The sequence below is a fragment of the Bos mutus genome, chromosome 3, assembly GCF_027580195.1.
Source record: "Bos mutus isolate GX-2022 chromosome 3, NWIPB_WYAK_1.1, whole genome shotgun sequence".
In the NCBI taxonomy this organism is placed as follows: domain Eukaryota; kingdom Metazoa; phylum Chordata; class Mammalia; order Artiodactyla; family Bovidae; genus Bos; species Bos mutus.
The window spans coordinates 28,733,461-28,750,041 of NC_091619.1; the positions used below are offsets into that span (position 1 = coordinate 28,733,461).

General features: G+C 42.6%; 1 protein-coding gene across 4 annotated transcripts in view; it reads right to left on the bottom strand.

Annotated features, from left to right (window-relative positions):
• The window catches only part of LRIG2 (leucine rich repeats and immunoglobulin like domains 2), a 66,456-nt gene extending 58,108 nt beyond the window's left edge, over positions 1-8,348 (bottom strand). For 2 of the 4 annotated variants that reach the window (XM_005887095.2, XM_070367471.1), the window contains exon 1: positions 7,876-8,348. In XM_005887095.2, coding sequence (XP_005887157.2) covers positions 7,876-8,114 — 239 coding nt within the window. In that variant the 5' untranslated portion in view covers positions 8,115-8,348. Of the gene's footprint in view, positions 1-4,137; positions 4,317-7,875 lie in introns of all 4 variants that reach the window. The other 2 variants (XM_070367474.1, XM_070367473.1) reach the window with 2 other exon arrangements.
• Between the last annotated feature and the right edge of the window lie 8,233 nt (positions 8,349-16,581).

Below are 16,581 nucleotides of genomic sequence, written 5' to 3' on the forward strand. Positions count from 1 at the left end.
CAATTAAAATGTAGTCAAAGAATCTTTGTCAGGCCCCTTTCTGTTTAAAGACAGGAGAAACATAAGTCTGTTTTCTCATTCAGTGGTCTTTTGCTCATGAAGGACCAGGGTAAACCTTCTGTGGAGACTTGGTTTTAGTGGATATTTGCTCAATGGTGCCAGCAGTCAAGCATTTAATAATGGCAGTTTCTATGAAAATAAAAGAGAAACCAAAATTAATAGCTAGAGACCCAGTTTCTCAACCCAGACGCAGCCAGTTGGGATTCTTAGATTTTGAGCTTGAAGCATCTTTTAATGGTAGAGTGAGGATGGCAGTGGTCACCTGAAGTTTCCTGGTTTGCAGTTTGAATGTCTGTGGTGATGGCACTAAGTATTCAGCAGGCACAGAGGCTGCCCATATGCAAGGTGTCGTGGTCTTTTTTTTCAAGTTTATACCAAGTCATCCAGCTTCATCTTGCACAATTTCAGGAAAACAGCAATTTTAGTTCTCAGGGATGCCACGTCAGGAGGGTGGGAGAAAAACTGCAAACATCAGTTTGGAGCGTCATAGCCAGATATCAGAGGAAACTAGAATTGAAAATGTGGTAAGGACTGGCCAATGAGCAAGACAGAATTCACAAGACTGCATTACAGTTTTATACTGAAACAAAAAACTTTCTCTCTACAGTCAATCTTTTAACTCTTGCTTACAAATTCCGATCTCATTAGATTTGTCCTGATTATTTACATAAGTGCAGCAGGAATAGTGACTGACCATATAAGTAGGCCATATAAGAAACTTGCTGAAAGAAAACTCAGATTAGGCTTTTAAAAGCCTCTCGAGGCTAGGAAGACAGCTCAGGAAGCAGCCACCAGACTTTATCTCCCACTCCTAAAGATTCAGGAGAATTTCGCTTTTCTTGGGGTCCCCAAGATATCCTACGGGTCCTGAGCCAGCCCAGAAGCAACTTTCCTTACTCACTTATGGGGTTGGGAACCTTATCACCCAGATACCAGGCCAGTTTTCCCAAGAACACTGGTCCATGACCTCAACCTTGGTAGCTTAAACCAGATTCCATACACAGTTCACTCCTCAATATAACATTTCAACCAAAGCCATGGTAATATATCAATCATTTCCAAGTTCAATCCTGTTACAAGAGCATATTATTGAACTTATTCAAATTACTACACTGTCATGAAAATAAGAGTACTAGCTAAAAGTTTCTGAATTCTGGAGGAACCAGGTAGGGAGAAAAAGTAACTGTTTCTTCTTTGTTCACAAAGGTATTACTGTTGTAAGCTATACATAACACAACAGAAAAGAAAAAGGTTATTTAAATTTGAAGGAAAAAACATTAAAGAACCAGCACTGCTTCAAATAAAGAGTGATAAAAAATTATAACCATTCTCATTAGTTTATCAGTCTGATGTAATTAATTCTTATTCTACTTGATCTTGGGTTAACAGTTTTATCAATTCATCAGCTTCACTACTTCTGGAAATTCTCAGTCTTGTGGCATGGCCTTCCTGATGCCATCATGGAGCAGTCTTGCCTGTGACTGACTGTTTATACTTTCAGAGAAGGAGAGTAAAACAACAACTTGTTCGTGAATGAAAAAAGACTTAAAATGGCTATGATTAAAGTTCTGATGAGAGTTCATTTGATAAAGAAAATTATCTACCTCTGTGGCATACAATACTTCAACCTAACAACCAGACAACAAGGCTATTTCATATCTCTATGAACTTCGTAACTTTTCTGAAACACCTATATTAGTAACTTATATCCATACATGTATAACCTAAGGTTTGTCCTCATTTATTTACTATGCTTCTCATGTAATTTAAAATATCAAATAAACCTAATTAGTTTAACGTATCCTTTTACATCACCGACTCGATGGACGTGAGTCTGAGTGAACTCTGGGAGTTGGTGATGGACAGGGAGGCCTGGCGTGCTGCGATTCATGGGGTCGCAAAGAGTCGGACACGACTGAGCAACTGATCTGATCTGATCCTTTTACAAGGTCAGAGACATATCCTTTGAGATTTTCCAGGGACCCTCTGGAAAGTCTCAAAGTTAGTATGAAATCAAACAGATTCCATTCAGAATTTGATTTTGTGACGTTAAAAATATCAAAAAGTTTTAAAAATCTGACTAAGATCACAGGTCATTGTGAAATAATACGTAGTAATCCATTTAAACAAAGTGAAAAAAGATTTCAAAGGCTCACAGTTCCTTAAAAAAAAAAAATAGCTCTTCTAATAAGAGACAACTCAATTTTTTAAAGTAATCAAAGATCTGAAAAAGACAACATGAAATACAGGAAATTATTTTGATAAGATACAAAATCTTTGTTTCCTAGAAAGATTACTTAGAAGGCAAAGGCACAGGAAGGACCGCCCTGGTGCGCCAATGGTTAGGAATCCACTTGCAGGGGACTAGCATTCTATCCCTGGTCCAGGAAGATCCCCCATGCCACTGGGCAACTAAGCCCACGTACCACAACTACTGAGCAGATCTTAAAAGGAGCGGATCAATAATCCAATAAAACTTTGGGATTCTAGTTTTGCATCAGGAATACTTATGTAATCGCTTATTTATCTCTAAGCCAATTTGAACAGACCTGGATTTTATAAATTAATTTGGTAATATCATCTAGAAATAGAAAAATTCACGTATCTACAACATATCTACAGACCTATATAAACATACAGATTCTAAGAGATCTCAGTTTTCAATGGAAAATTTTAGTCATAAGTTAGTAAACACAGAAATATAAACTTACTGGTTTACATAAAATAATAACCTCTTGCATTTTCACTGTATTTTTATGTGAGTTGTGTTTATGGCAAATGGGACAAGTTAAGGTTATCTGTTTACCGATTTTGTACAGACCACCTTCCCTTGCCCTAATACGTAATCATATGGAGACTATGGACCAAATTTTTTAGGTGTTGACTGAGGAGATATCAAGAGACTTATATGGATGTCTCCAAAGCCCATTCAACTGGTGAAAACATCCAGAGTATTTCCAATTAGCCTTTTTCTTTTTCAGTTGTTTTTGGGGGTCCCTAAGTTTCTTTATAGTCTCCAGTGGACAGCAGGAGGTCCAAAGTTCAAGTGACTATAAAGATGGAGGTGAAAAAAGGTTTAGCAGGGTGGACATACGGATGAAGGATGAAGGGATTTTGAGGGAGACATATCCCAGGTGGTGCTACTGGTAAAGACCCTGCCTGCCAATGCAGGAGATGTAAGACACATGACATGGGTTCAATCTCTGGGTGAGGAAGAGCCTCTGGAGAAGGAAATGGCAATCCACTCTAGTATTCTTGTCTGGAGAACCCCAAGGACAGAGGAGCCTGGCAGGCTACAGTCTCTGGGGTTGCAAAAAGTCGGACATAACTGAAGTGACTTAGCACGCACACATGTATCATAGGATTCAAGGGAATTGGAAGAAAGACTGAAGGCGGTGAGAGAGCAAAAGAGGAGTAGAAGCAAAGAGAAAGGAGAGGGCTTAGAGGAGTCAGTGTAGAAAGATCTCCAGTTTCCCAAAGAAGTCAGTGAAATTCCACATTATCCTCAATAAAAGCATGACAACAAGAATGGACGCAGACAGAGTCAGCAGGGATTCAAGAAGGGGGTTTGGGCCATCTGATGAGTTCTCATGGAAGAAGTAGGACCCAAGAGAGAGAGAGGCCTCACAGACAGCCAGGAAGAAAGATTTCCAGTGTAAGGAGTCAAGGAATAATCCCCACTCAGGAAAAACAGAGCTAGGAAGAAGAGATTTCCAGGCCAGTAAGTACGGTTCAAACAAAGAAGCCTAGGACTCTAACTGAGCTTTCTTACAAACACAGAATCTGGGACTCTAACCCAGCCTGTGTTTATTTAGGACTCTATCCCATTTTCTGGAGCATACAGTTGACCTCTGAACAAGATGAAGGTTAGGGGTACCGACCATGTGCAAAGTTAAAAATCCACAGGTAACTTGTAATTGCCTTCCAAACATGAGGTTTCTCTGTATTCAAGGTTCTGCATCTGTGGATTCAACCAACCATGGACTGTGTAGTACTGGAGTATTTATTTACAGTTCAAATCCATGTTGTTCAAGGTCAACTGTACTCAGACTCTTAAAAATCTAAATCTGTCCTTACCAGCTTCCACAGATGTTTGTCCGGTGCAATGGTTCAGGAGTCGGACTCACCAATGGATCCCCGATCAATCAGTCAGGAGTGAAGATAAAGACTTCAAAGGTATGCACTTAGGGTCCTGGGTGAGAGGTCCGGGGGTCCAATGATGAATCTGATCCTATCCCGAGTTGTGGCACCACAAACTGTTAAAAGGAAAGAAATATTCAATGATACTTGTTAAAGCATGATAAGGAAGACTTTTGGGGATGCTTTCTCCATATAGGAACCACTGCAAAGAAGTTTTGAAGTTGGGGAAAAGAGAGTGGGCTTAACTCTGAATACTCCATGAATAAGAGGAAACTCACAGCTAAGGAGCAAAGTAGGGTTGGTGAATGGAAAATTACTAAGAGTAAACATCAAGGTAAGGGGGTTTTTAACTAAACAGATCCAACAGGATTCTTGCTGAAGACAGGCCAGGGTAATCAAATATCACCTGGGGGGTGGTATAGGTGGAGGAATCTGATCAGACACTGAGGATGGGGGATTCCCACTACACTGACTCAGTAGAGATACTGCTAAAACTACATTTTACAAGAATGTGCAGAAATGGTCTGGGATAAGGTTCAGGAACCTGACTGAAGTTTGGTCAAGCAAAAAATTTTTGTCACTGGTTTTTTCCTTTACTCACACATACAGTACTTCTGACACCAGATGTGCGCTTTTTCCCCCCAACACCAACCAATTCTCCTTCACCAGCTGGATATTCTGCAATTCAATTCAATTCTGACACTAACTGGCATTACTGCAGACCTCACTGCTTAAGGGCTCAGTCCCACAAGACGGCCTCCCACTTCAGACACCAATCACAAGTCCCCACGTTGCCTGCAACTTCCGTCAACCTGGTATAAATTGGAGGTTCCCAAGACCCACCTCCTTAGATTCAACCACCTGCTAAAGCAGCTCACAGAACTCAGGCAAACACTTACTTACATTTACCGGTTTACTATATAATAAAAAATACAATAAAGGACACACATGAAGAGCCAGATGAGACATACAGAGGGTGAGATCCAGAAGGGTCCAGTGCAGGAGCTTCTGTCTCCATGGAGTTGGGATGCACCACCCTCACAGCATAACGCCCTGTGGATGTGTTCACCGACTTAGTAGCTCTCTGAACTCCATACTTTAGGACTTCTATGAAGGCTTCATCACACAGGCATGATCAAATACTACCTCAATCTCTAGCCCCTCTCCTCTTTCAGGAGGATGGGGAGGGGAGATGGGGCTGAAAGTTCCAAGCTTCTAATCACAGCTTAGTCTTTCTGGTGACCAGCCCCCATCCTGAAGCCATCCTGGAGCCAACTAAAAGTCACTTCATTTGGTCAAAAGACATTCCTATCATCCAGAAAATTCTAAGAGATGTATGAGTTCTATGTCAGGAATCAGGGTCAAAGGCCAAACACAAAAATGAAAGGCGCTCATAGTTCTCCTATCACTTTGGAAATTACAAGGGTTTCAGGGGCTCTGTGTCAGTAACTGGGGCATTTATATTAAGTCAGTAAATCATGTCCAACTCTTTGTGAATCTATGAACTGTAGCCCGCCAGGTCCTCTGTCCATGGGATTTTCGCAGCAAAAATACTGGAGTGGTCCTTCCCAACCCAGGGATCAAACCTGCATCCCCTGCATTGGCAGGTGGATTCTCTACCAGTAAGCCACCTGGGAAGCCTGTAACTGGGGACAGATACATATTTTAGAACCCAGGATTAATGAATTTTGTCTGCCAACTTTCTGATGACTACAAGTTAGAGCATTTGAGTTTGAATCATTAATAATTTAAAGCACTGCATGTGTTTTAAAGATTCAAAAATACATAAACCCATGTACACTGGTGGTTTCATAGCTGAAAGCAACTGATTTTTTTTTTAAATGTTACATTTCTCAGTTTAAAATAGCACAATCCCATCTTTTAATATCCTAAGAGTTCTTTTGCTAATGTAAGACTTCCCTCCAGTTACATTTCTTCAAGAGAACTGCTCTCCAAGGCATCTCACTTCAACTGAAAATGTCAATTTCACTAGAGGACACAAAATTTTTGAATTTTATTTGGCTTTGGGCAATTTGTCTTCATTACACAAAAATCAAACCTCAACACAAAATAAATGTATCCGGCATGAAACCACTGCTAATTATTGTTTATCTACCAATGGATGAGCTTGAAAAGTAGGCCACATTTATTTCAATTACAGCTACATGAAGTTGTGTTGTTTTTAAACCTGCACCAGATGTAGTTTGTCATAATCAGATAGCTGTTTCAAGAATTTCTTAGGAAAAGGTACTTGTTGCATTACAGCAGCAGCAGCAGCAGCATGCTAGGTTTAATTCAGACTGTGCTGCACATTGATATAAATTTTTACCTTTTATCTGTGTCAACAGAATCAGAATTAGTTAAAGGTGTCACTATCATAAAACAACAGAAAACACCATATTATTACACTGCAGATCTATGCTATGACAACACTTGGTTGTTAACATGAATTTCCTCAAGGAATTTACAAGGTAGCTTTCTTTCCTAACATAACCTATTTACAAATGTATAAATGCTTTAACCACTGCAAACAGAGACATTCTACTTGTATTCCATTTCTTTTTTAATTTTTTAATTAAAAGATAATTGTTTACAGAATTTTGTTGTTTTCTGTCAAACATCCAACAGCCCCTCGAGCTATTTTTAGTCACACCTCCAGCTATTTTTCATGTGTGTGACAGGACTTTTTTCAGAGACGACTCTATTAGAAGTCTGTCAATTAATAAATACATTGTTCAGTTAGTGGCAGGAAAATAACTGTATGTTAGTGGTTAAGAAGCTCCATAATTGCAGCATTTAATACCTACTGTTGTTCCTAATGCCATCAGGCTGACTCAGACTAATGAACTCTCCAGGTGCCACTGTCTAACACAGGCCTGTCAAGACGAGGACTCAGCAATGGAGTCCCCAGAAGAATTCATCCAACCACTGTACTTGCTTCTTATACATAAACAAAGAGTACTGATTCTTAGGTTATTTGCCACAAGGAAATGCACATCACTTAATTCTGTCAAGGATAAGTCTTCTTCTTTACAATGACTCTTGCTGCAAAGTCGCTTCAGTCGTGTCCGACTCTGTGCGACCCCATAGACGGCAGACAATGACTCTTAAAGTAGAACAAAAATTCTATTTATAAAAATGCTTGTTCGAGGTAGTACTGGATGTAGTAACACATGAAATTTTAACCCAGTTAAATATCAAAAACAGCACAAAACCTGCCAAAACGTGAACGGCAGCCAAAAAAAGAGTAGACAAGTCTTCATGAAAAGGATATAAAACCACATACCTGGGGATCATTCAAGCTGATGCACTGGATGATGCAGCCCAAAGTGGCCGAGGAGCCCCAACCATTCAGAGCCAATGCCGGTGCCCAGAACCAGCGAGCCCTTAACAGCATCCCGCCCCAACTCCTCCCAGCCCAGGACTCACATATTCCCTGGTCCCGAGAATTTTAACTGTGGTCTTCATACAAGTCTCCAGAACCTTAACACCAGGATTTCAGGCTCCCACCATCCTCCCGAAAAGTTCACAACATCGCAATGGCATTTCCCTTCAGAACTTGGGCTCCCGGCCGCACCCTCCGGCCAAGCATCTCTCTCCTGCCCCTCTGAGAGGGGGAGCACCCACCCACTCTCCCCTGCTTTCCTTTGGTCCCCGCCCAGCAACTCTACTCACAGGCTGACGGCATCGGGGGGCAGCGAGGTCGACAGCGCCCTCCAGCTGGGCGCTGGTAGTTTCCTGCGACTGCAGTCCAGCAGCGGGATGCGGCAGGAACAGGGCACCGGGCAGAGGCCTGCACGGGCGGCTGGCAGCAGGAGCACCACTGCCTGAGCGAGGAAGAGCAGTCGGGAAAGCAATCTTGACCCACACTCCAGCAGCGGCTCCTCCCGAACGCCTTGGGGCGCCGGCGCCATTTTTCCCTACTCCCCACCCCCCAGACCTGGACCCAGCAGAGAACAGCAGCCAGCTAGAAAAAGCAGCTCGGCGGAGACGTCTGGTGGCTGCGCGACCACCCAGAGAAACGGCGGTCGCCTGTACCCTCTAAAGGAAGGCGAGGGGCGGATACAGAGCGGCAGCGGGGGCGGCGGCCGAGGACACAGAACACAGGCCCTGTGGTCAACGCTGCTTCGCCCCGCCCCACGACGCAACGTCTTCACGCACAGGAGCCAACCAATCGGTGCCACAGGACGAGGCGCGTAGGGGCGGGACTCCACGAGGGGAGGTGTCGGAGACAGCGAGCTCCTTAAGGAGGACTTTAAGGTGTCCAGAGCTTGGGGGCGGCCCCTGGAGTTCCACTGCCATTTCTCCGCTGGAGGGCGCAGTGGCTCCTTAGGAGGGAGTGAGGGCAGAAGCGCTGAAGTCCGAAGTCCTGATTTGCAATGTATCTGCTATGGTACTAGAAAAGGATCTTTAATCGTCTCTGGGCATCAAGTAAGGGGAATGGCAGAAGAGGTGCCTCCGAGTGGCAAACACTAAGGGGGTGCGGGAGCTTTCATCAGCCCATTGGACTCCAGAGCCAAGCTTGGGCCTCCTCTGCAAATCCTGCTCGTCTATGGCTCCTGCAAATGCAAGGCAACTCCCAGTCTCCTAAAAGGAAGCCCCATCCGTTGGTGGACTCTTACGCTCATCAGAGCAGACAACCTATTTATTCATCTGTGTACCTCCAGCTTCTGTTCTGTCTTGGAGTTCAGTAAATGTTGATGGGGCCACACTTGCAAGGCATGTGTTTAAGGAAAATACTCCTCTTTCCTCTGATTCGGAGAATGCTGTGGTGTATTTACACTCACTCTCACAGAAGCAAGCAGGACATATAGACAGAGACTGTTGAACTGTCAACAAAGAAAAGGCTTGGGTGTGAGGAATTTTTTTTATTCTAAAGCAGAGCCTGTGGAAAATGTAACAAGAACAGTGAAGTCTGGCCACCTTGTTAGTGTGAATTCATATGACCAAGGCACAGTAAGGCCAAACAACCTGAAATGTAAGAGTTTGGAGAAGAGAAAGTTTTATTGAGGGTCATGCAGAGAGACTGGTGGCTCAGGCACACAAAAAAGGTTTTAGTAAATAAGTGTTAGTCGCTCAGTTGTGCCCAGCTCTTTGCGACCCCATGGACTGCAACCCACCAGGCTCCTCCATCCATGAGATTTTCCAGGCAAGGATACTGGAGTGGGTCTCCTATACTGCAGGCAGATTCTTTACCGGCTGAGCTACAAAAAGGCCAAGTGAGGGCAGGGGTCACAGAGTGTGTGATCAACTCAGGCACAGTTCTCTGACTGACAGTGAGGTAACAGGGTGGTGTCACCGGGTTAACCTGGAGGAGCCCACCAGGCTCCTCCGTCCATGGGATTCTCCAGGCAAGAATACTGGAGTGGGTTGCCATTTCCTTCTCCAGGGATCGAACCCAGGTCTCCTTCATTGCAGGCAGATGCTTTAACCTCTGAGCCACCCGGGAAGCCCAGCAAGATGGTAGGAGGGATGAAATCGCATTTAGAATCAAACTCCATGCCCACCAGAGACACTCAGAGGGCTCAAACAAACCTTGGGTATACCAGGACCCAGAGAACCCACAGAGACTGAGCCAGAACTGTGTGTCTGAGTGTCTCCTACAAAGGTACCAGTCAGCAGTGGCCTGCTGCAGGGGCAGGAACTCTGGGTGCAGCAGATCTGGGCATGGCATAAGCCCTCTTGGAGGAGGTCTCCATTAACCCCACCATAGAGCAACCAGAGCTTATACAGGACTGGGCACTGGGCACTTTGGAGGGCACAAACAGAACCTTGTGTGCACTAGAGCCCAGGAGAAAGGAGCAGTGACCCCACAAGAGACTGACCCAAACTTGCCCATGAGTGTCCAGGAGTCTTCAGCAGAGGCATGGGTTCATGGTGGCCTGCTGCAGGGTCGGGAGCACTAAGTGTAGCAGTGCTGCATGGGACCTTTTGAAAGAGGTTGCCATTAACTTCATCTCCACCATAGTTTGGCCTCAGGTCAAATAACAGGGAGGGAACATAGCCCCACGAACAGAAAATTGGATTAAAGATTTACTGAGCATGGCCCTGCCCATCAGAACAAGACCCAGTTTCCCCCTCAATCAGTCTCTCCCATCAGGAAGCTTCCATAAGCCTCTTATCCTTATCCATCAGAGGGCAGACAGAATGAAAACCACAATCACAGAAAACTAACCAATCTGTTCACATGGACCACAACCTTGTCTAACTCAATGAAACTATGAGCCATGCCATATAGGGCCACCCAAGATGGACAGGACATAGTGGAGAGTTCTGACAAAACGCAGTCCACTGGAGAAGGGAATGGCAAACCATTTCAGTATTCTTGCCTTGAGAACCCCATCAACAGCATGAAAAGGCAAAAAGAAAAGACCGTGAAAGATGAATTCCCCAGGTTGATAGATGCCCAATATGCTATGGGAGATCAGTGGAGAAATAACTCCAGAAAGAATGAAGAGACTGAGCCAAAAAAAAAACAACACCCAATTGTGGATGTGACTGGTGATGGAAGTAAAGTCCGATGCTATGAAGAACAATATTGCATAGGAACCTGGAATGTTAGGTCCATTAATCAAAGCAAATTGGAAGTGGTCAAACAGGAGATGGCAAGAATGAACATCGGCATTTTAGGAATCAGAGAACCAAAAGGGACTGGAATGGGTGAATTTAACTCAGAGGACCATTATATCTACTACTGTGGGCAAGAATCCCTTAGAAGAAATGGAATAGCCATCATAGACAATAAAAGTCCAAAATGCAGTATGGTTGCAATCTTAAAAATGACAGAATGGTCAATGTTCGTTTCCAAGGCAAACCATTCAATATCACAATAATCCAAACCTATGCCCCGACCAGTAATGCTGAAGAAGCTAAACGGTTCTGTGAAGACCTACAAGACCTTCTAGAACTAACACCCAAAAAAGATGTCCTTTTCATTATAGAGGACTGGAATGCAGAAGTCAAGAAATACCTGGAGTAACGGGCAAATTTGGCCTTGGAGTACACAATGAAACAGAGCAAAGGCTAATATACTTTTGTCAAGAGAACGCACTGGTCATAGCAAACACCCTCTTCCAACAACACAAGAGGACTCTGCCCATGGGCATCACCAGACGGTCAACACTGAAATCAGATTGATTATATTCTTTGCAGCCAAAGATGGAGAAGCTCTATACAGTCAGCAAAAACAAGACTGGGAGCTGACTGTGGCTCAGATCATGAACTCCTTATTTCCAAATTCAGACTTAATTGAAAAAAGTAGGGAAATCCACTAGACCATTCAGGTATGACCTAAATCAAATCCCTTACAATGGAAGTGACAAACAGATTCAAGGGATTAGATCTGATAGACAGAGTGCCTAAAGAACTATGGACAGAGGTTTGTGACACTGTACAGGAGACAGGGATCAAGATCATCCCCAAGAAAAAGAAATGCAAAAAGGCAAAATGGTTCTCTGAGGAGGCCTTACAAATAGCTGAGAAAAGAAAAGAAGCAAAAGGCAAAGGAGAAAAAGATATACCCATATACGAATGCAGAGTTCCAAAGAATAGCAAGGAGAGATAAGAAAGGTTTCCTCAGTGATCAATGCAAAGAAATAGAGGAAAACAATAGAATGGGAAAGACTAGAGATCTCTTCAAGAAAAGTAGAGATACCAAGGGAAGTTTTCATGCAAAGATGGGCACAATAAAGTACAGAAATGATATGGACCTAACAGAAGCAGAAGATATTAAGAAGAGGTGGTAAGAATACACAGAAGAACTATACAAAAAAGATCTTCATGACCCAGATAATCATGATGGTGTGATCATTCACCTAGAGCCAGACATTCTGGAATGTGAAGTCAAGTGGGCCTTAGGAAGCATCACTATGTACAAAGCTAGTGGAGGTGATGGAATTTCAGTTGAGCTATTTCAAATCCTAAAAGATGATGCTGTGAAAGTGCTGCACTCAGTATGCCAGAAAATTTGGACAACTCAGCAGTGGCCACACGACTAGAAAATGTCAGTTTTCATTCCAATCCCAAAGAAAGGCAATGCCAAAGAACGTTCAAACTACTGCATAACTGCACTCATTTCACATGCTAGCAAAGTAATGCTCAAAATTCTCCAAGCCAGGCTTCAATAGTACATGAACCATGAACTTCCAGATGTTAAAGCTGGATTTAGAATAGGCAGAGGAAAAAAAAAAAAAAAGAAGAATAGGCAGAGGAACCAGAAATCAAATTGGCAACACCCATTGGATCATGAAAAAAGCAAGACAGTTCCAGAAAAACAACTACTTCTGCTTTATTGACTATGCCAAAACCTTTCACTGTGTGGATCACAACAAACTGGAAAATTCTTAAAGAGAGGGGAATACTAGGCCATCTAACCTGCCTCCTAAGTAATCCATATGCAGGTCAAGTAGCAACAGTTAGAAATGGACATGGAACAACTGACTGGTTCCAAATCGGAAAAGGAGTACATCAAGGCTGTATATTGTCACCCTGCTTATTTAACTTATATGTGGAGTACACCATGAGAAATGCTGGACTGGATGAAGCACAACCTGGAATCAAGACTGCCAGGAGAAATATCAATAACCTCAGATTTGTAGATGACACCACCCTTATGGCAGAAAGCAAAGATGAACTAAAGAGCCTCTTGATGAAAGTGAAAGAGGAGAGTGAAAAAGTTGGCTTAAAACTCAGCATTCAGAAAACTAAGATCATGGCATCCGGTCTCATCACTTCATGGCAAATAGATGGGGAAAGAGTGGAAACAGTGAGAGACTTTATTTGGGGGGGCTCCAAAATCACTGCAGATGGTGACTGCAGCCATGAAATTAAAAGACACTTTCTCCTTGGAAGGAAAGTTATGACCAACCTAGATAGCATATTAAAAAGCAAAGACATTACTTTGCCAACAAAGGTCCATCTAGTCAAAGCTATGGTTTTTCCAGTAGTCATGAATGGATGTGAAAGTTGGACTATAAAGAAAGCTGAGTGCCGAAGAATTGATTTTTTTGAAGACTCTTGAGAGTCCCTTAGACTCGCAAGAAGAGTCTAACCAGGAGATCCAACCAGTCCATCCTAAAAGAAATCAGTCTTGAATATTCATTGGAATGACTGATGCTGACGCTGAAACTCCAATACTTTGGCCAACTGATGCGAAGAACTGACTCATTCGAAAAGACCCTGATGCTCGGAAAGATAGAAGGTGGGAAGAGAAGGGGATGACAGAGGATGAGATGGTTGGATGGCATCACTGACTCGATGGACATGAGTTGAGTAAACTCCGGGAGTTGGTGACGGACAGGGAAGCCTGGCGTGCTGCAGTCCATGGGGTTGCAAAGAGTTGGACATGACTGAGTGACTGAACTGAACTGAACTGAACTTTCACATATGTAAAACAACTCAGGAAATGTGCATCAAATACTGTTATCTAGGTACTTCAGACAGGAGCTAAAGCAGAAGATATGAGGGAAGGCCCCATAGGGTCCTGCTTGATTACAGCCTTATATTCATTCAGTCATATGTTATACCCAAGATTATGAATAGACATTAAGAATAATAGTGATAGTCCACTTACATATAGTGCTTTTATGCTCTTCAAGGAGCATTTACATCAGTTACATGGTCTGATCTCTCAACTACTATGAAGTTGGCAAGACAGTTACTACTGTTGAGGAAACAAGCCCAGAGAGGTTAAACTAACTTAGCCAGAAACAGAGGCAAGCTGGCATTACTGTGGGTTTTCTGACTTGTAAATTAAAAACCTGAGCAGGTTAAAGTGAATGATAATGCCTAGGTCATAGAGTTATCCTAGAAAGTAATAAAAATCAATCTTCCCATGGCAGGTTTGGAGTCACAATTATGGTTTTAAGGACCTTTTTCTGTTTCTTAATATTGAAATATTTCTTGGACTCAAGGACATATCCAATGCTCCAATGCAAACTAAACTTAAAAAACCAAGAGAGCAGAGTGAAACTTGCTCTTAGCCTCACTTCCCTGCTGTTGAGAATGCTTAACAACCTCAACTAAGAAACTGGGCCTAGAAAAGAGCCCCACAAAAAAAAAGAAAAAAACAATGAGGCATCTTAGTACCACTGTGCATTATAGTTTCAAAGCTCCCCATGGGCCCTTTAGACGTACTAAAGGGCTCTCTAGCCAGTGTCTTTTCCAATAAGTGGTGCAGGTCACACCCGCAAGGTGTCCCTCCCAGCTCTTAATTTCTTCTGCACATTATTTTTTCCATTTTGGTAGCACTTATATGTACCTTATATATCTTTATACTCCCAAACAGACTAGCACAGATACTGCCACATAATAAACATTCAATAAATGTTTGATAAATGACTAGATGATGAGATTACACTCTACTTAATAAAGTCATCTAAACATTTTTCTGGGGCTCAAGTAAAGAATCCACCTGCCAAGGCTGAGGACATGGGTTCGATCTCTGATGCGGGACAACTAAGCCCAATGCCTACTGAAGCATGCATGCCTAGAGCCCACGCTCCACGAGAGAAATCACTGCAATGAGCAGCCTGTGCGCCGCAACTAGAGAGTAAGCCCAGCTCACCACAACTGGAGAAGGCCTGAGCACAGCAGCAAAGACCCAGCACAACCGTAAATAAATAAATAAACCTTTAAAAAATAAAAGAAAATTTTCCTTTTGAAACTATTTTAGTGTGAAAAAACTCCAAATAAAGAGAATCACAGTATAACCCCCCATGTAACCAAATAGATTTAGCAAATGCATGTTTTTAATAAAGAGTTTAGTGATTCGCTTCTCATTAAAAATGGAATAAAGAGTTTTGTATTCATTGCTCTAGAATTATCTAATTAATCCTTGGGTGCCATAGTACCTTTAGAGTTCAGTGTGATCTACAAGCAGAGATAACTCAGTTCCAGACTCCTAAATAAGACAGGTTGGGATTTTTTGGTAGTCCAGTGGCTAAGACTCTGAGCTTCCAATGCAAGAGGCCCCCGTTTAATCCCTGGTCAGGAAACTAGATCCCACATGCCATGACTAAAGATCCCATTTGCCACAACTAAGACCTAGCACAGCCAAATAAATAAATATTTTAAAAAAGAAAAATAAAACTGCTTACTTTGGCTACCTTGTTCCAGACCTTTGTATAACACCACCTTGTTAAAATTTAGCTGCCCCATCTTCCATATCTATCTCCCATTATATCTCCCATTGTCTCTATTTCAGTACAGAGATATATGTACTGAAATAACTGTAAGGCTTTTCTTTTTTGACACACACACACATATCCTAGTATATGATATATGATATAGGTCACATATACCATCTAAGATACTTGTAAACATCTACGATATGAGGTATATCATCTATGTGTGAGCTAAGTCACTTACATCAGTCGTGTCCACCTTTTTGTGATGCTATGGGCTGTAGCTCACTAGGCTCCTCTGTCCATAGGTTTCTCTAGGCAAAAATACTGGAGTGGGTTGCCATGCCCTCTTCCAGGGGATCTTCCCCACCCAAGGATTAAACCTGTGTCTCTTGCGTCTCCTCTGTTGGCAGGCAGGTTCTTTACCACTAGTGCCACCTGGGGAGCCTGAGGTGTATCACATATGTGTATAAAGCGTAATGTTCCAGACATATTCATTGTAAAACTCTTCACCAGCTTGGAATATGTGAACCTCCCTAAAGTGATAAAAGGCCTTTACCAAAAAGCAACAACAAACTTCATACTTAACAGTGAAATATTAAAAAATATTTATTTTACATTAGGATCAGGATAAGGATGCCTATCACTGTTGCTACACAACAGTGTACTAGAGGTTGTAACAAGTACAGAAAGAGGTCCTAACAGATACAAGCAAAAATATTAAAGGTACAAGGATTTTTAAATTGAACTACAGCTGATTTACAATAATATGTATTAGTTTCAGGTGTTCAACATAGTGATTCCATATTTTTATAGATTATTTAAAGTTATGACAGGAACTTCCCTGGTGGTCCAGTGGTTGGGAATCCACCTGCCAATGCAGGGGACATAGATTCAATCCTTGGGAAGAGCCCACACACCACTGGCGGGGGACATAGATTCAGTCCTTGGGAAGAGCCCACACACCACTGGCGACTAAGCCTGTATGCCACAACTACTGAGTAGGCGTGCAGCAACTACCGAAGCCCAAAGCCCACACACAGCAATAAAGGCCCAGCACAGCCAAAAACACATGAATAATTGTTTAAAGTTATTACAAAATAATGGTTATATTTCCCTGTGTTGTACAACATGTCCTTGCTGCTTATCTATTTTACACAGGGCTTCCCTCATAGCTCAATCGGTAAAGAATCTGCCTGCAATGCAGGAGACCCAGGTTCGGTTCCTGGGTCGGGAAGATCCCTTGGAGAAGGAAATG